Raw genomic sequence first — 15,204 nt, 5'->3', positions numbered from 1 at the left:
TGTGTTAAGCCCCCTTTGGTGTAAATTATTAAGACAGAGAATGAAAGATTACATATAAAAATTGATCCACAGATGTCTAGATGAAAATGAAGTAACAATAATCTTTAGTACCAGCTTTGTTTTATGTAATGCATTCCAAATTTTAAAATATATCATTTGTTTATTTGAATAATTAACGTAAATTCTCCCAAATAAATCCCTTGCTATGTTAAAAATTGGATTTTGTACAGAATAACTTATATTTATACACAGTCATTAATTAATCACTATTGTATCCCCCTCTTCCTGCTTCAGCAACTGAAATGCTTGAAGAATGATGCTTTGGATATTCAACTAAAAGTGTTCTGTGAACATACAGAAGAAGACATGATTGAATTTTCCCATCGTTTAGAAGATATCAGATTGGACTTTGAATATCCTTTGAAAGAGGACAGAAAACCCAAAAATATTAGACAAGGGATTGGTAGCAAGCATCCCAATGGTGACGCCTTTCTTTTTTCCATTTTAAATGGAAGTAAGAGGTGCTGATGTAGAAAATGAGAGTGTACATGTTATTCCAGGACTATGGGTCCAGGGGAGTGGGGAAGGCAGTTTGGGCCAAACACATGAAGTAGCTGTGCTCATTTTAACTTACACATCTCAGCTTAGTTATTTGAATGTTAAAATTATAATAAAAATAAATTTTGCTTTGAAAGAGTAAAGTACTTGTATGACCTAAAATGCAAATTAGCTGTATCATCCTTGACCCGGATACTGAAGCAAATGATGTTTACAATGTGGTGTGGAACACTGTCAAGGACACAAGTGCAGAAGGCTATTTTCTTTCTATACTTCAGCATCTCTTGTTGATCAGAAATGACTCTTTTATAAGGTAAGGAAAACTTGCAGTAGTTCCTACCTAGGTATTTATTATAAAAGATTGTGTAATGTTTACCACCTGGAATTTTTTTCTGGCTGTTTTTCCCCCCCTGTAAAGAGGGAATAACTTGCAAACTGACACATGTTACTTTGTTTGATAAGAGGAAGAATTCCAAGGGAAACTGGGCTTTTCTAGACTAGAGTATCAAGGTTAAAATGGCCATATGCTTGCCAAGGAAAGGTAGTCTTTGCTGCCAGCATATCTAAGAACCAGTTCTTATATTGGAACAAGCTTACTTGTAAACAACTGTTCACATGATTACCCATGGGAGCAATATAATTCTGAAAGTGACATATGAGAAAACTCTGCTCCCTTCCATTTTTTAAGGTAGTGCTTTTTCCATCATGAAAGAGAAGTCTTATTTTGCAGATGTTCCCTTCCCTGCTTACATGAGTAGATCGAGTAGTTATTTGCAAGATTGAGCTGTTTCTTAGATTATGATGATAATGATTGATTCAATATATATACTGCCCTTTATCAAAAGATCATTGGGTGGTGTACAACATTTAAAATATATTCTGTGGACCATAATAATAAAAACATAATACAAAGCATAATAATAGGCAGCATAATAAAAAAAATCATAATATTTAATGGCTGAAGGCTTGGGTAAAGAGAAATGTTTTTGCCTGGCATCTAAAGACATGTAGTGCTGATACCAGGCAAGCCTCTCCTGGGATAATACTCCAGAGATGGTAGGCCACCCCAGAAAAGGGGCGTTCTTCTTTCCTTCCCTCCCCCTGGTGCCCTCTCACTTCTCTGCCTCCCAAAGGCTTGCACAGCTGTTTGTTGCAGCTGCCCTGGCAACAAGTTCCCGAGGCGAATGGTGCCTCTGGGGTGTGCTGGTTGCCAGGAGTTGAGGCGGCCTCGGAGTAAGCAAGCAAGCAGATGAGGAAGCCCAGCCAGCGAGCCAGCCAGTCAGTCCTCCAGCCCTTGCTGTTGGGAATGGACAGACTAGTAGGAGGGCAGGCAGGCACAGTGCTGGCCTTTCTTGTGCTTGCTGTGTGCAAGGCCTGCCTGAGAGCTGAGTGCCCGGTGCTGAAGGACAAGCCTCTGAGGGATAGCAACTATGGCGGTTTCCTTTTAAGTACCTTGGTACCTTGGTTTAAGTACACAATTGGTTCTGGAAGTCTCTACAGTGGTGCCTTGCTTAACGAATGCCCTGCTTAACGAAATTTCCACTTAACGAAAGGATTTTTCGAGTGGAGGTTGCCTCGCTAGACAAATTCGTTTTATGAAAAATTCGTCTAGCGAATCGTAGTTTCCCATAGGAATGCATTGAAATTCAATTAATGCGTTCCTATGGGCAAAAAAAAATATCAAAAAAAAATCAATGCATTCCTATAGGATTCGCTAGATGAATTTTTCGGTATAAGAAAAGACCCGTGGAACGAATTAAATTCGTCTAGCGAGGCACCACTGTACTTAACCTGAAGCGTACTTAACTTGAAGCGAACTTTCCCATTGAAAGTAATGGAAAGTGGATTAATCCATTCCAGACAGGTCCACGGAGTACTTAAACTGAAGCGTACTTAACCCAAAGTATGAGTGTAATTGGTTCTGGAAGTCCATACTTAACCTGAAGCGTACTTAACCTGAAACGAACTTTCCTATTGAAAGTAATGGAAAGTGGATTAATCCATTCCAGACGGGTCCAAGGAGTACTTAAACTGAAAGTACTCAAACCGAGGCGTACTTAAACCGAGGTATGACTGCAGATTCTTATACTTGGTCCATACAACAAAAAACCTTCTCCTTACAGATTAATTTAAAAAGTCTTTATAGACCTTTGCTTTTTCATGCCACAGATATGCATGCCATATCATATCCTTATAGATCCAGCAATCTAGTATTTTTAAAATATCCATTCCTTTATCCATGTCAAACATGCTGCATCGTAATGGATGGCTATGTTATTAAAACACACATTAGAGCCTTGTTTCATATGAACATATTATTGTTTTCTTGGCCTGATTTATGTAGTGGGGCAAGACATATTATGACATTTTGGTTGTAACCAATATAGCACTAAGTAAAAGGCCATTAGCAGTATTCTTTTCATCTCTGCTTTACAAATAGTCAAGTGTTACATCAGTATTGCAAGTAACACTAAACTGTTCAATTTTAAATCAGATTTTGATTGTTAAAATCAAACCACATAGGACTGGCATGTATCACTACATGAGGCAGAATAATGCTTGGGTCATAGGAAGTAATGTTTGGTCAGGCCTCCAGGCTTCATGAGTGCTGTTTTTCTGAAAATGAGGAAGTTTCTTAAAAATAAAATAAAAAACCTTAACATACCACTGTGGGCTCCTTTGGGGGGAAAGCAGGATATAAATTGAATCAGTATTAATAATAAACCCTGTAATATGAAACCTTTGCTTCTCAGAAGCAACATTACTTGTAGAATGAAGAATTTTCAGCTTGTTCTGCAATATGTATTTTTCTCTTTCACCTGTATAGGCCACTATATTTTAAGTTAATTGAAGAGTGCATTTCACAGATAGTCTTACATCGAAGTGGAGTAGACCCAGATTTTAGTTATCGTAAAAGACTGGACGTAGACTTCAGTCATTTAATGGGTAAGTCTTTTTATATTATTATTCTTCCTATAAAAAGCATGTTTAAAAAGATTAGCTGGTATTATTTGACTAACAGTGGTTAAAAGCAAACCTATTCCTCTTTTAAAAAACTGGTTAGAAAGCTTAGCTGTGGGCCACAATAATGGGTCACAATTACCTTCCCATTTAACACTCTGTTTTCTGTGGTCTCTGATAGCTACTGGGCTTTCTATCTGTCTTGATATCACAGCTGGCTATGTGTTGACAAGGGAGAGAAGTAATACTGGGCAACTGAGTCACCATTAAACATTCTTCAATACTCATCTTCTGTTGATTGCTCTGACACTGCTGTGTGTGGAATGTGAGCCAAATAGAGATCAGCCTCGGGCAGTCTGACTAGGAGCTGAGCGCTTGCTTTTCGAATTACTTTTTAAAACACCAAACCTTGACTTCCTATTAGATATTTGTATTGAGCAAAAGAGAATAGAAGAACTTGAAAAGAGAGCTTCAGAATTTTCAAAAAAGGTTAGTAATTTCAGGTTGTTTTATTCAGATCTGCTTAACTTTTAATGTATACATTACAATGTCTTCTGAGACTTTAATAATGCATGATTTTAAAGAGCTAAAATAGGCCTGATGCCCAAGATCTGTAACTCGAATCCAACATTTTAGTTTTCAGATTAAAAGCAATCAAGTGATTCCTGTTTCCTGGATTGGTGCAGTCGTTTGGGAAAGGGCTGTCTAAACCTTCTTTTCCATGTCATTCTCCTGATGAATATCCCCTCCCAACTGCCATTACAAATTACACATGATATTTATTCTGCACGTGTAAGGATTTGGTCTGTCAGTGGGACAGCACCTGCACTTTGGAACTCCCTGCCCATTGATATTATGCAGGTGTATTTGCGTTACTGTTTTCAGTGCCTACTAAAACTCTGTTGTCTAAGCAACCTTATCCTGACATGTAATAATTGTTTTATAGTGTACATTTATAAAACTGCTGATTTTATTTTGAAATGTTTTAGGCTAACTTGTTTTTGACATCTGTTTTTATTGTAAACTGCTAAGAGATTTTTATGATTAACTAGTACATCAACCTGTGAAATAAGTAAACGACCTGCTTCACCCTGCTAGGACCTAGACAGATATTTGTACTGCATTTGTCCTTATTTCCCCAGTGTGGCTAATGGAAGCTGGAAATTATCATGAATGGAAAGACAGTTTTGGCGACACTCAAAAACAAAACAAAAACCAGCATGCTTGAATGTACCTTGCAGTCTGTGTCTGCACAATAGTACCTTGGGAAACTACCAGTTTCCGATCTTCTGAATTACCATAATTTTTTGGAAGTGGTTGAAGATAATCCAAGAACATAACACACTAGAAAATGGGCATCTGTGTAGTCTGATGTCCACCATTTTTACAGCTGCTTTACATTTAACTGGCTATTTCACAGTTACAGAAGTAATGGTCTCATTTTACTGAAAAGAAAGGTTATTTCTGTGGAAATTGTATGTTCTTAGTATTAAAATCTATTCATCTGAGTCATTTTTTCCACTAGTGTCACACTATTATTGCCTAAATTCTATGATTGTAGCTTAATTTTTAACTGTTAAATGGTGCAACCCTGTGCACTCTACACTATGACTTACTCCCAGGTAAAAATGTGCTGAACTTTACTTTAATTGGATATAAGTAACACTTAAGGACCGAGAAGTTATATTAGGCATTGAAAGAATGAATACAATGATATATAGCACTTTAATGCTTGTATTTCAGTTTGAAAATGAATTTGTAGCACATCAAGAGACAAAAGCACAACTTCAAAAAATTGAAGAAAATATTCTTCACACTGAAGCAAATGGAAAAGTTTATAAACATAAGGTAAATGATTTTTTATTCCTGAAATTTGGTTTTTAATCAAAATATTTGAAAACAATTTTTTCAGGTAATGTTACAACTAGTTACTATAATACAATTAAATAAAAGTTATTTCATTTTTTATAAATTTAGTGTCTTTTTATATAATATGTACATAATATTTATAATGTTAAAACTAAAAAAAAATTAAACCATTGGGCAGAATGGTTCCAATGTGGAGATAAGAGAATCTTGAGCAAGAAGCTGCTGTTACTCCATGCTAGATAGAACAGGAAGAACATTTATGCATTTCAGATAGAATTCTAATATTGGTAGTGTCTTGTGCTTTATTCATATTTTTACGTTATACTTTTATTATCTTCATAAAAGTACAGTATTTTTTTAAGATAGACATATTTCATGGATGAAGCCTTTTAGCAAGGATAGCTAAATGTAGTCTCCACACGTGGAGACAATATACCTCTGAGTAGCAATTGTTGGTAGACAAACAAGGTTGGATGGGGACTTTTGCTAATGTGCCCTGCTTGTAAGCTTCTTAGGAACATTTGATTGGCTGCTATTGGAAGTGGGATACTAGACTAGATGGACATTTAGACTGATCCCACAAGGCTTCCAAGTTTCCTAACGTAACACTTGAGCAAGTTATGTGATATTATAGCATTACTAATTTCCACAAATGTTGGGTCTAAGCTGCATAAGGCTTTTGTATACAATGCTAGTTCTTTGCATTGTGGTTGGTAGCAAATGGCTAAGCAACACAGTAGACCTGCATGTTATTGATGAGCTATGCCATCATGTAATTACTGGTTAGAGAATAGAATTGCCCCCTAAATTGTCTCATCACATGTGTAGGCATTGCATTTTACAGTTCTATGGCAAATTTACAACAGAGTAGTTATGCTGGGTTTCATAAGTTTAACTTGATATTATTAAATGATATTTAGGGATTGTATTCATAAATTTGAAACTTGCTTTTTAGGATGGCTCAATAACGAATGACATAGGTGCCTCTCCAGTGAAATCTTTGGAAGGACATGCGACTCCAGTCTCATTAGCTGGAGCTCTGCCACCACCGCCACCACCCCCATTGCCACCTTCAATGACAAGTAGTTCAGGAAAGGCTCCTCCTTTTGGTGTGCCGCCACCACCACCACCACCACCACTACAGACATTGCCAGGAGCACAGTGTTCTCCTCCTCCTCAAGTGCTGCCTTATGGATTGAAGCCTAAAAAAGAATTTAAACCTGAGGTCACTATGAAAAGACTGAACTGGTTAAAGGTAAATAAAAAACGGAAAGCATATTTTGCAAAATTCTAAGTAGAACTGAATTATTATACACTGGCATTAGTTTATTTATTTTAATTCCTTTATTAAGAGACCTGTACCCCACATTTTGGGATGCGGGTGGCGCTGTGGGCTTGCCGATCAGAAGGTCTTTCCTTTCCTGAGTTTATTGCCTCCTTTGATGTATTTCCTGCTCTGAGGTGTAGAAACCTGATCCTAGGTCATGTGAAAAACACATGAGAACTGCATGAGGACTGTGTGGGGAGGTGCCAGCTCAGATCTCAGATGTGATTGGAGGATATGAATTGTGGGAATGCCACCTTTGGATGTTAATAAAAAGAGCCTGCAGGAAAGGAGAAGGGTTATTATACTTTCCTCTTTCCCTTCCTGAGAGCTTTGTTGGTAAAAGTCTCTTGTCTTTGTCTTTCTTTATTCACCCCATTCTTCTCTTACTCATGAGTAAACACTACAATACCCTATAGGTTGTTTAGGCTATGAAGCATTTGATTCTGATGCAATATAAAATACTAAGCATCAAAGGGGCTGCATTTTTGTTGCATGTAACAGGAATGAAATATGCAATTCACATAAGTGACACATTGTTAATATTACAATTTTAACAGAAATTGTTAATACATGTTTAATTTGGCGTTTACAATAAAAATACAGTGGTACCTCATGTTACGTACTGTGGCCCTTACGAATGCTATGGGTTACATGCTCCGCTCACCCAGAAGTAGATGCCCCTTGTTGTGACCTTTGCCCCGGGATGCGAGTGAAAATCAGCTTCCGGCGGTGCGGCAGCAGCGGGAGGTGCCATTAGCGAAAGTTCGCCTCATGTTACGAGTGGTTTCCTATTACAGTACGAACGGACCTTCGGATCGGATTAAGTACATAACACAAGGTACCACTGTATTGGCACCATACTTCAGTATTCAAAACACTCTGCTTTTTATTGTTAACCTCCTTAAACATATTGTCTATCCTTAACGTATACTGTACTTTACTTTGAGGCTTCAAAGCACATACATTTTAGTAATCCTTGAGTGTCAGCCAGGTGCAAAAAATGGCACCTAGGATTTCTGAGGTGCTTGCAAATGGAGAATCTTTAGGTGAAATGCACCTGGCGCCCTGCTAATTTTGAACCCTGCCTCTATCCCAGGGTCCCCAAACTACGGCCTCCGGGCCGGATGCGGCCCAATTGGCCTCCCAATCCGGCCCGCGACGCCCCCCGCCGCCCGCTGCCGCCGCCCGCTCTTACGGCGCACGGCGCGGCGGCGAACTTCAAAATCGGCAAAAAATCGCCGAAAATCCTTTGTGCGCATGCATATGGGCCTCTCCCGACCCAGAAGAGGTCATTTCCGATGCACTTCCGGGTCGGGGGAGGCCCATACGCATGCGCACAAGCGATTTTCGGCGATTTTTTTCTGACCGTGTGCGCATGCGCACGGGCGCGCACTCCCCCGCCCTCCGGCCCGCTGCGCGCGCACTCTCCTACCCTCCGGCCCGCCGCGCGGTCGGCGCGGCGGGCACCGGCCCGAAGCCCGGTAAGTCTGGGGACCCCTGCTCTATCCGGAATGACTTCTAAGCCACTGGAAGAACTAATATTACTTTCTCTTCATCGTTATCAGCTATATTAATGATCAACTTCCATATTTTGTGCGTGATTTCTATTATTATATATCTGTAGCTAATGTGATATCACTCAGCACTTATGTTAATATATTTGCAGATTAGACCACAAGAAATGAATGAGAACTGTTTCTGGATTAAGGCAAATGATGGCAAATATGAGAGTGCTGATCTTTTAGGCAAGCTGGAGCTTACTTTTTGTTGTAAAAAAACCAGTAAGTAACTAATTGTTTTGTTTTAAATTCTTATTAGGTTAGAAAATGAGCCTAGTTGATTTTGATTGAAACATCAAAATTTCTTACAACTACAGTTGAATATCTACAGGTGCTGTCTGAGAACCAAGTTGAATAGTACTCTGGCATATCTAAGTGATACCATGTGAATTGTAATTAAGAACAAGTAGGAAAAGGAACATATAACATGAAAAAAATGGGTCAATGTTTTATAATGGGATATACAATAGTTCAGAGTTTGGAATGCAAGAGACAGATCTGTGATTTTTGAGGGGTGTGTGTGCGTGTATTAAACTGATCGTGACTTGATGGCCTTTATTGGAAAATGGAGAAAGTAGGGAGCAAAGGAAGTGACTCCCTAGAGCTCTGAGAAGTGCAGCTGAAATCAGAATATCACTATCTCCATCTCCACATTAACCTTCATTGGCTTTAAATAGATGAGTGGTGTTCTGGTGGTGGTTCAAGCTGCTATTCATACTTTTGATTTTGAGTATGAAACTTGTTCAAGTTGCAGACACTTGCTTGATAAACAACTCTTGATTGTGTACTGTATTAAATGCACTGTATTTGGTTACAGACTGTCAGTGATTCAAAATATCGCTCAGCCCATAGCAGTTTGATGTGTGGGCGTAGCTTAGTTAACATTTTTAATCTAGTTTAGCAATATTTTTCTTACAACCAATCAAATCAAGGCAATCTACAACTGTGGATTTGGGAGTTTGTTCATATAAGCTAATATGGCTGCCTTTCTCTCTTTTTTAAAAGGAAATTAAACTTGAGTAAATTGGCTTTAATCCCTTGGTTCTCAAACTTAATCCGTTACAGAAGTCCATTCCAAAACCAAAGCACTTTCCCATAGAAAGTAATGCAAAATGGATGAATCCATTCCAGACATTTAAAAACAACCCCTAAAACAGCAATTTAACATGAATTTTACTAACGAGACCATTGATCCATAAAATGAAAGCAATAATCAATGTTCTGTACTATAATATAAATAAGACAGCATTGTAGATGATAAAAATTTAAATTTAAAAACCACAAAAATGTAGTTTTAGGGAAATGTTTGATGCTTAACATTATTGTGTGCTAATAACGTTGTGCTCTTTGACAGTTAAAAATGATGAAAATATTGAAGAGAGAAGTATTAAAAAACGAATCAAAGAACTCAAAATTTTGGATCCAAGGATTGCTCAAAACCTTTGTATGTAAATGCTTTACTTTGTTTAAAACATTTTAGAGTATCAGATTTTTTTGAAAATAACATTGTGTTCTACTTACTGAATTGTTTTTATTATTATTACTATATTTATTTATATCCTGCCCTTTTCCCTGACAAGGACTCAAGGTGGCTTACAGCTAAATAGAAACAGCTTAAAACAGAATTTTTAAACTCAATTTTCACTTTGTATTAAAGCATGGTGCCCTCCATATGTTGTTGAACTCCACCTCCCATCAGTCTCAAGCAGCATGATTCCAACATATGGAGGAGTTATGTTAGCTTACCCCTGTATAACAACAATATCAACAGTAGGTTTAATTTATGTAATGGTGGGCGTAGGATTCATTACTGTACATACCAGAGCTTTCATACATTTGAAACTAAATTGCAAAAGTACATAAATTTCTGGAATATTATCCATCAGAAACAAATATAACTATCAGTAGATGGTTGTTCTTTATATTTAAACTCAGAAATTTTCTTTATTCAGTATTTGCCATCTTCAGTGGGGATTTTTCTAATGAGCTTGTTTCTCTTGGCTTGTCTCATACTTTCTGAGAGGTTTTTAATTTGCTCTGCCGCTTCCCCAGGGAAAACCCTCTGTTTACAGTGAATCATAACAAACGTCAGTTTTCTGTAGATTGACATTTGAAACAATTCAGTGGTAAACAGCACATTTTCCCAGGGCAAACAAAAAACCTCTTGCACTCTTACCTAGAAAGCATGGGACAAGCAGAAGTGTGGATGAGCTCTCAACTTGCTCCCACATCAGAATTAATAAGTTTCCCCAGTGCCTTGGGAGAAGAGATAGTTATTGACTAGACAATGGTGACTTCACCATCCATGCTGTTGTGGTGAGGAAATTCCAGCCATGGCACAATCTCGCGTCCACTATGGTATTCTTCTGGAGCAGCTGTTTTGAGTTGGCAGTCAGGGGCATAGCTATCTTCTCTGGTACCTGGGGTGACCCGCCCACGAGGCCGCCGCTATGAGCCCTGCGCAGGGGCCGCCTCTGTTGCCATCCTCCTTCACCGCTTAGCTGGCAGGCGGTGGCCCCAATGGCACCCGGAGCGCGCCACACCCACCTTGCTCCGCCTCTGTGGGCAGTATTGCTTTGCAGAGGTTTTGTTCCTATTTGGCTGACCATCTTCAGAAAGTGGTGATTGGGGCTCATGGAGCCTTCATTGTGAGGTGATGCAGGTTTCAGAGTTCATGCAGCTTAACATCTACGTGAAAATGCTGAGTGGGGTTATCCAGAGTTTTGGAGTGCATTGCACTCCTCCTTTTGTTTCCTGAAATAGACAGATGACGTCCAGCCCAACCTATCAGCTCCTGGTACACAGCTCTATTCCTTCTTTACATCTGCAAGTGTGGCAGTGAGTGTGCTAGATCTGTGTCTGGCCTCAGTAATGAACTGGATAAGAGCCACTAAACTGAAGTTTAAACCACATAAGATGATAAAGTTTGTGGGTGTTTCTCTAGACTGGATGGGGTTACACTCCCACTGAAGGAGCAGGTGTGTAGCTTTTGGGTACTTCTGGGTGCACTTTAGGCTCACGTAGCTTTTGTGGTGCAGAGTGCCTTCCACCAGCTTTGTCTGGTAGCCCAGCTATTCTCCTTTTAAGAAATGATAGTCTGAAAACATTACCCCAATCTTAGCATGACTGCAGTGGCTGCCAGGCACAATTTGAGTTGTAAAGCCATATGCAGTTTGGGAGTTTTGTACCTCAAGGACCACCACTCTCCACTTCAACCAACCTGAACCCTACATTCATCATTGTGGGCCCTTCTCTGCATGTGATTTCGAAAGGAGGTGGCGACATGACAACAGGCCTTCTCAGTAGTGACTCCCCATTTGTGAAATGCTTTTTCCTTGGGAGGCATGCCTGGCACCATTGCTTTCTGTTTTTAGATGTCAGGCAAAAGCATTTTTATTCACTCAGCCATTTGTATCTTAATTTTATGCTTAGCTTGTAATAGGATGGGTTTCAGTTGGATCTGTTCTCTGATACATATTATTGATTAATGTTTTAGATTGTTTTTAATGCCTGTTTTTGTAAGTAGCTTTGATATAACTGTTATGGGGAAAGGCAACTAATAGGTTTAATAGAGAATTTTATTTACTAATTTATCTTCCATTTCTCTTTCCTTATTTAAGCTCATGTATCTTGCTAAAGTTATTGATGTGCCACAAATTTATAAAGTGAGCAAGTGTTCACTTTAAAACTTTTTGTAGACATCTCAGCAAGCACTGTAGCTGGACAATATTACTTTTACTTAGCCAAAATGTGCTCCCATTTGATAAGCATAGTTTGTGTTTGTGTGCTTTTCCTTAGCTATCTTCTTAGGTTATTTTCGGGTACCTTATGAAGAAATAAAAATGATGATACTGGAAATAGATGAAGCCCAGTTGTCGGAGTCTATGCTTCAGGTATGGTGAACTGATAAGCAGCTTTATAATCAGGTTTTTATGAATACAAAACTGTTGATTTAATGTTTAGCTGACTTGGCTGCTAAAGCAGAAGGGCAGGATGTAAGTTTTAAAATAAAACTAGCCTGATGTAATTCCAGTGATGAAAAGAATACTCTCCTAAAGGTCTGAATATTCCATCATCATTCCTTCATCTTACGGTCCCTGGGCTGGTTACAACCATTTAAAAAGCAACAGTAAAACATGGAAGGAGCAAAAGGTCATGAAGTTCAAGCTAATGCCTCAAAGCACAATTCACTGCAGATGTAATCACTTAGTAGACTACATGATATAGCAAATAGGGATAGTTGGAGATATTAGGGATTGTCTGCAGTTTAGATGGTTCTGGGGCTTAAAGACTTTGGGGTGGAGGGAAGAACTGGTTTTCTTGAAGTGTGGAGAGTGATGGGATGATATTCAACATTGTATAAGCAGAATTCATTTTCCTCTTCACCTGCAGCTCCATGCTCCCCACTTCTGCTTTGGAAGGTCCCATCAACTCTCTGGAGTCGATTTGGGAACTGCACAAGTGGGAGGGGAAGAAGTTGTTCTGTTGTGAAAGTGTAAGCCGCTTTTGCCTGTGGATGGGCTTCACTAAATATCACTGACTATCCATATTTCAGTGATCAAGTTTTCGAAGTGACAAGTGTACTCTATTGTTGTAGTTCAGTGACAAACAGCCCAAATTTTTAATTTCTTTCTTAAAACATTCAGTTTAAATATCCCAAGTGATAGGAGATGAATAAAATGGCATGAAATCTCTGAAGCAATACAGCAGCCAAGAATTGGAGCAAGAAGCGTTGTATAAATTGTGGTATATATTGATCCCCCCCAGCTGTGCTAGTGAAAGTGATGATGGGTGTAATTAGGCCTTAATTAATGTATGGTCTCTCTTGCCAGCCATCTAGTAGCACAGGCCACTAGTGGGAGAAGGAGAAGGTTCTAATGAAGGTTCTACATCAGGCATCCCCAAACTTCGACCCTCCAGATGTTTTGTACTACAATTCCCATCTTCCCTGACCACTGGTCCTGTTAGCTAGGGATCATGGGAGTTGTAAGCTAAAACATTTGGCGGGCCACAGTTTTGGGATGCCTATTCTATATCATTCACTTTCTATTAGGCCATGTGTGGTATGAATATCAAACCCTCCCACCTTTAAGGTACAGGCTTTTGTTGTAAAACCTCAGGCTTTATTCTGTCCAGTGGGCTCAGACAGCATTAGTTTGTTGGTTAAAAACTTTATGCAAAGCTCTACAGAGCTACAGAATTTCCAGCCCCTTTGTTTATATTACCTAGTACAATTTGTAGCTCGAGTTGAGTGCCATCATGCTGTCAATTTGTTATCTGTGCTGATTAATACCATTGATGTAGATTGAAATCCCAATGCTAAATATCTTGTCTAGATCAATTCTTAAGTTAGACTGTAATGTACTTTTAATAGTACTTTTATTTAAAGGTTATATGTTTATTGACACCAATTTTCTACGTGGTATCACTATACAAACAAAAAGCTGTTTGCCCGAATAAACAAGCATAGTAACTGATATAAATAATAACATTTTTTGACAAAATGTTATTAAACAACTTATGCAACAGTGTAATCAGAGTAATAATATATTCAATGTATAAACTCACATAAAATTTAAAGAATATTTATTGTGGCATAGAAATTCAATGTTGGTGTTTTCTGGGATTTAGAATTGCCAGGTTCTGATTAGGAGGCCGGTCCAGTAACCCACTTAAGAATTCAATTCTCCATGAGAAAATAATTTCAAGTTGTCAGAATTCATTAAAAAACTGTCGCCCCCCCCCCCCATATTCTTATATGGCATTTATTTTTAAGGCTGTTTATTGATTGGTACTTTGCTTTTTTCCTGGGGCTATGATTACAACAGTGCAGAAAATGGAAACTTGCACTTTTAAAAATCAGGAATCTCTGCTTTTGCACCCCAAAATTGAATTATGCTATTTTTTCACTGGAGTCAGTTTTAGTTTTCTTTTTTTGTGATAAAATCCTTTTGCTGTCTGAGCAAATTCCTTTGATTCTTTGTGAGACTGATTGAAATTTATTGAACTGATTGTGTAAAATAAAACCTCATGGGAACATTTATTGAGAAAAGACCGTGAAAATTAATATATTTCATATATTTTCATGATACATAGAATCTAATAAAACACCTTCCCGAACAAAAACAACTGAATGAATTGTCCAAAATGAAGAGTGAATATGAAAACTTGTCTGAACCAGAACAGTTTGGTATTGTGGTGAGTAGCACTGTTCCTTCTGCTTCATATGTGATACTAACAATATCGCTATGATTTTTGAATCATTGAAAAGTATTTTAGTATTTTACCTCAAGTTGTATTTTTGGCTCTTCTACATAACAAATGTAGAAAACTGGACACTTGCCTACTAGTTTCTATTGTTTGTTCCATGGCAGTAAGGGCTATGAGTGTTTGAACAGTGTCCTTATTACAGGCATCGGCAACTTCCTGATCATAGGCCGGATACGGCCCACAGAGGCCGTTTTTCCGCCCCACGAGCCGCCTGGTCATTGAGCCGCCTGCTCAGCAAGTCCCCCGCGCGCTGCACTGAACCGGCACCACGCGGGGTCTCACCGAGCGGCGCTGGAAATGGCGCCTGCAAAGACGCTGAAAATCACTTCTGCGCAGGCGCGGTTTCTGGCGTCTGCGCAGCCGCAGAAGCGATTTTCAACGCTGCAGATATGCGCAGAAGCGATTTTCGGTGCCCCGGACATGTGCAGCGTGGCACCGGAAATTGCTTTTGCGCATGTCCGGCTCACGGACGGTAGTCCGTGGGAATGCTTCAGCCCACGGCTGGAAAACATTGCCGACACCAGCCTTATTAGATGCAAAAAATGTCCAAGATAGTACTGGGATTGTGATATACTGCTTGGATTTTGCTTATGCACTTCTGCCACCTTATCCCCTGAATTTAGAATAGTGAAGCAGAAAAAAAATGAAGAAACTTGCAGT

General features: G+C 39.0%; 1 protein-coding gene across 1 annotated transcript in view; it reads left to right on the top strand.

The window, feature by feature from the left end:
• Positions 1 to 15,204, top strand: part of DIAPH3 (diaphanous related formin 3) — a 116,723-nt gene that overhangs the window by 19,167 nt on the left and 82,352 nt on the right. The window contains exons 11-20 of the mRNA XM_088667458.1: positions 295 to 413; positions 755 to 871; positions 3,386 to 3,504; positions 3,944 to 4,008; positions 5,263 to 5,367; positions 6,344 to 6,643; positions 8,382 to 8,496; positions 9,629 to 9,718; positions 12,073 to 12,167; positions 14,371 to 14,472. Of these exons, the coding sequence (XP_088523584.1) occupies positions 295 to 413; positions 755 to 871; positions 3,386 to 3,504; positions 3,944 to 4,008; positions 5,263 to 5,367; positions 6,344 to 6,643; positions 8,382 to 8,496; positions 9,629 to 9,718; positions 12,073 to 12,167; positions 14,371 to 14,472 (1,227 nt within the window). The remainder of the gene's footprint in view (positions 1 to 294; positions 414 to 754; positions 872 to 3,385; positions 3,505 to 3,943; positions 4,009 to 5,262; positions 5,368 to 6,343; positions 6,644 to 8,381; positions 8,497 to 9,628; positions 9,719 to 12,072; positions 12,168 to 14,370; positions 14,473 to 15,204) is intronic.

The sequence above is a fragment of the Zootoca vivipara genome, chromosome 4 (genome assembly GCF_965207765.1).
Source record: "Zootoca vivipara chromosome 4, rZooViv2.hap1.1, whole genome shotgun sequence".
NCBI lineage: Eukaryota > Metazoa > Chordata > Lepidosauria > Squamata > Lacertidae > Zootoca > Zootoca vivipara.
Note: the sequence above shows the minus strand (reverse complement) of the source record. Positions and strands in the feature narration are given on the sequence as shown.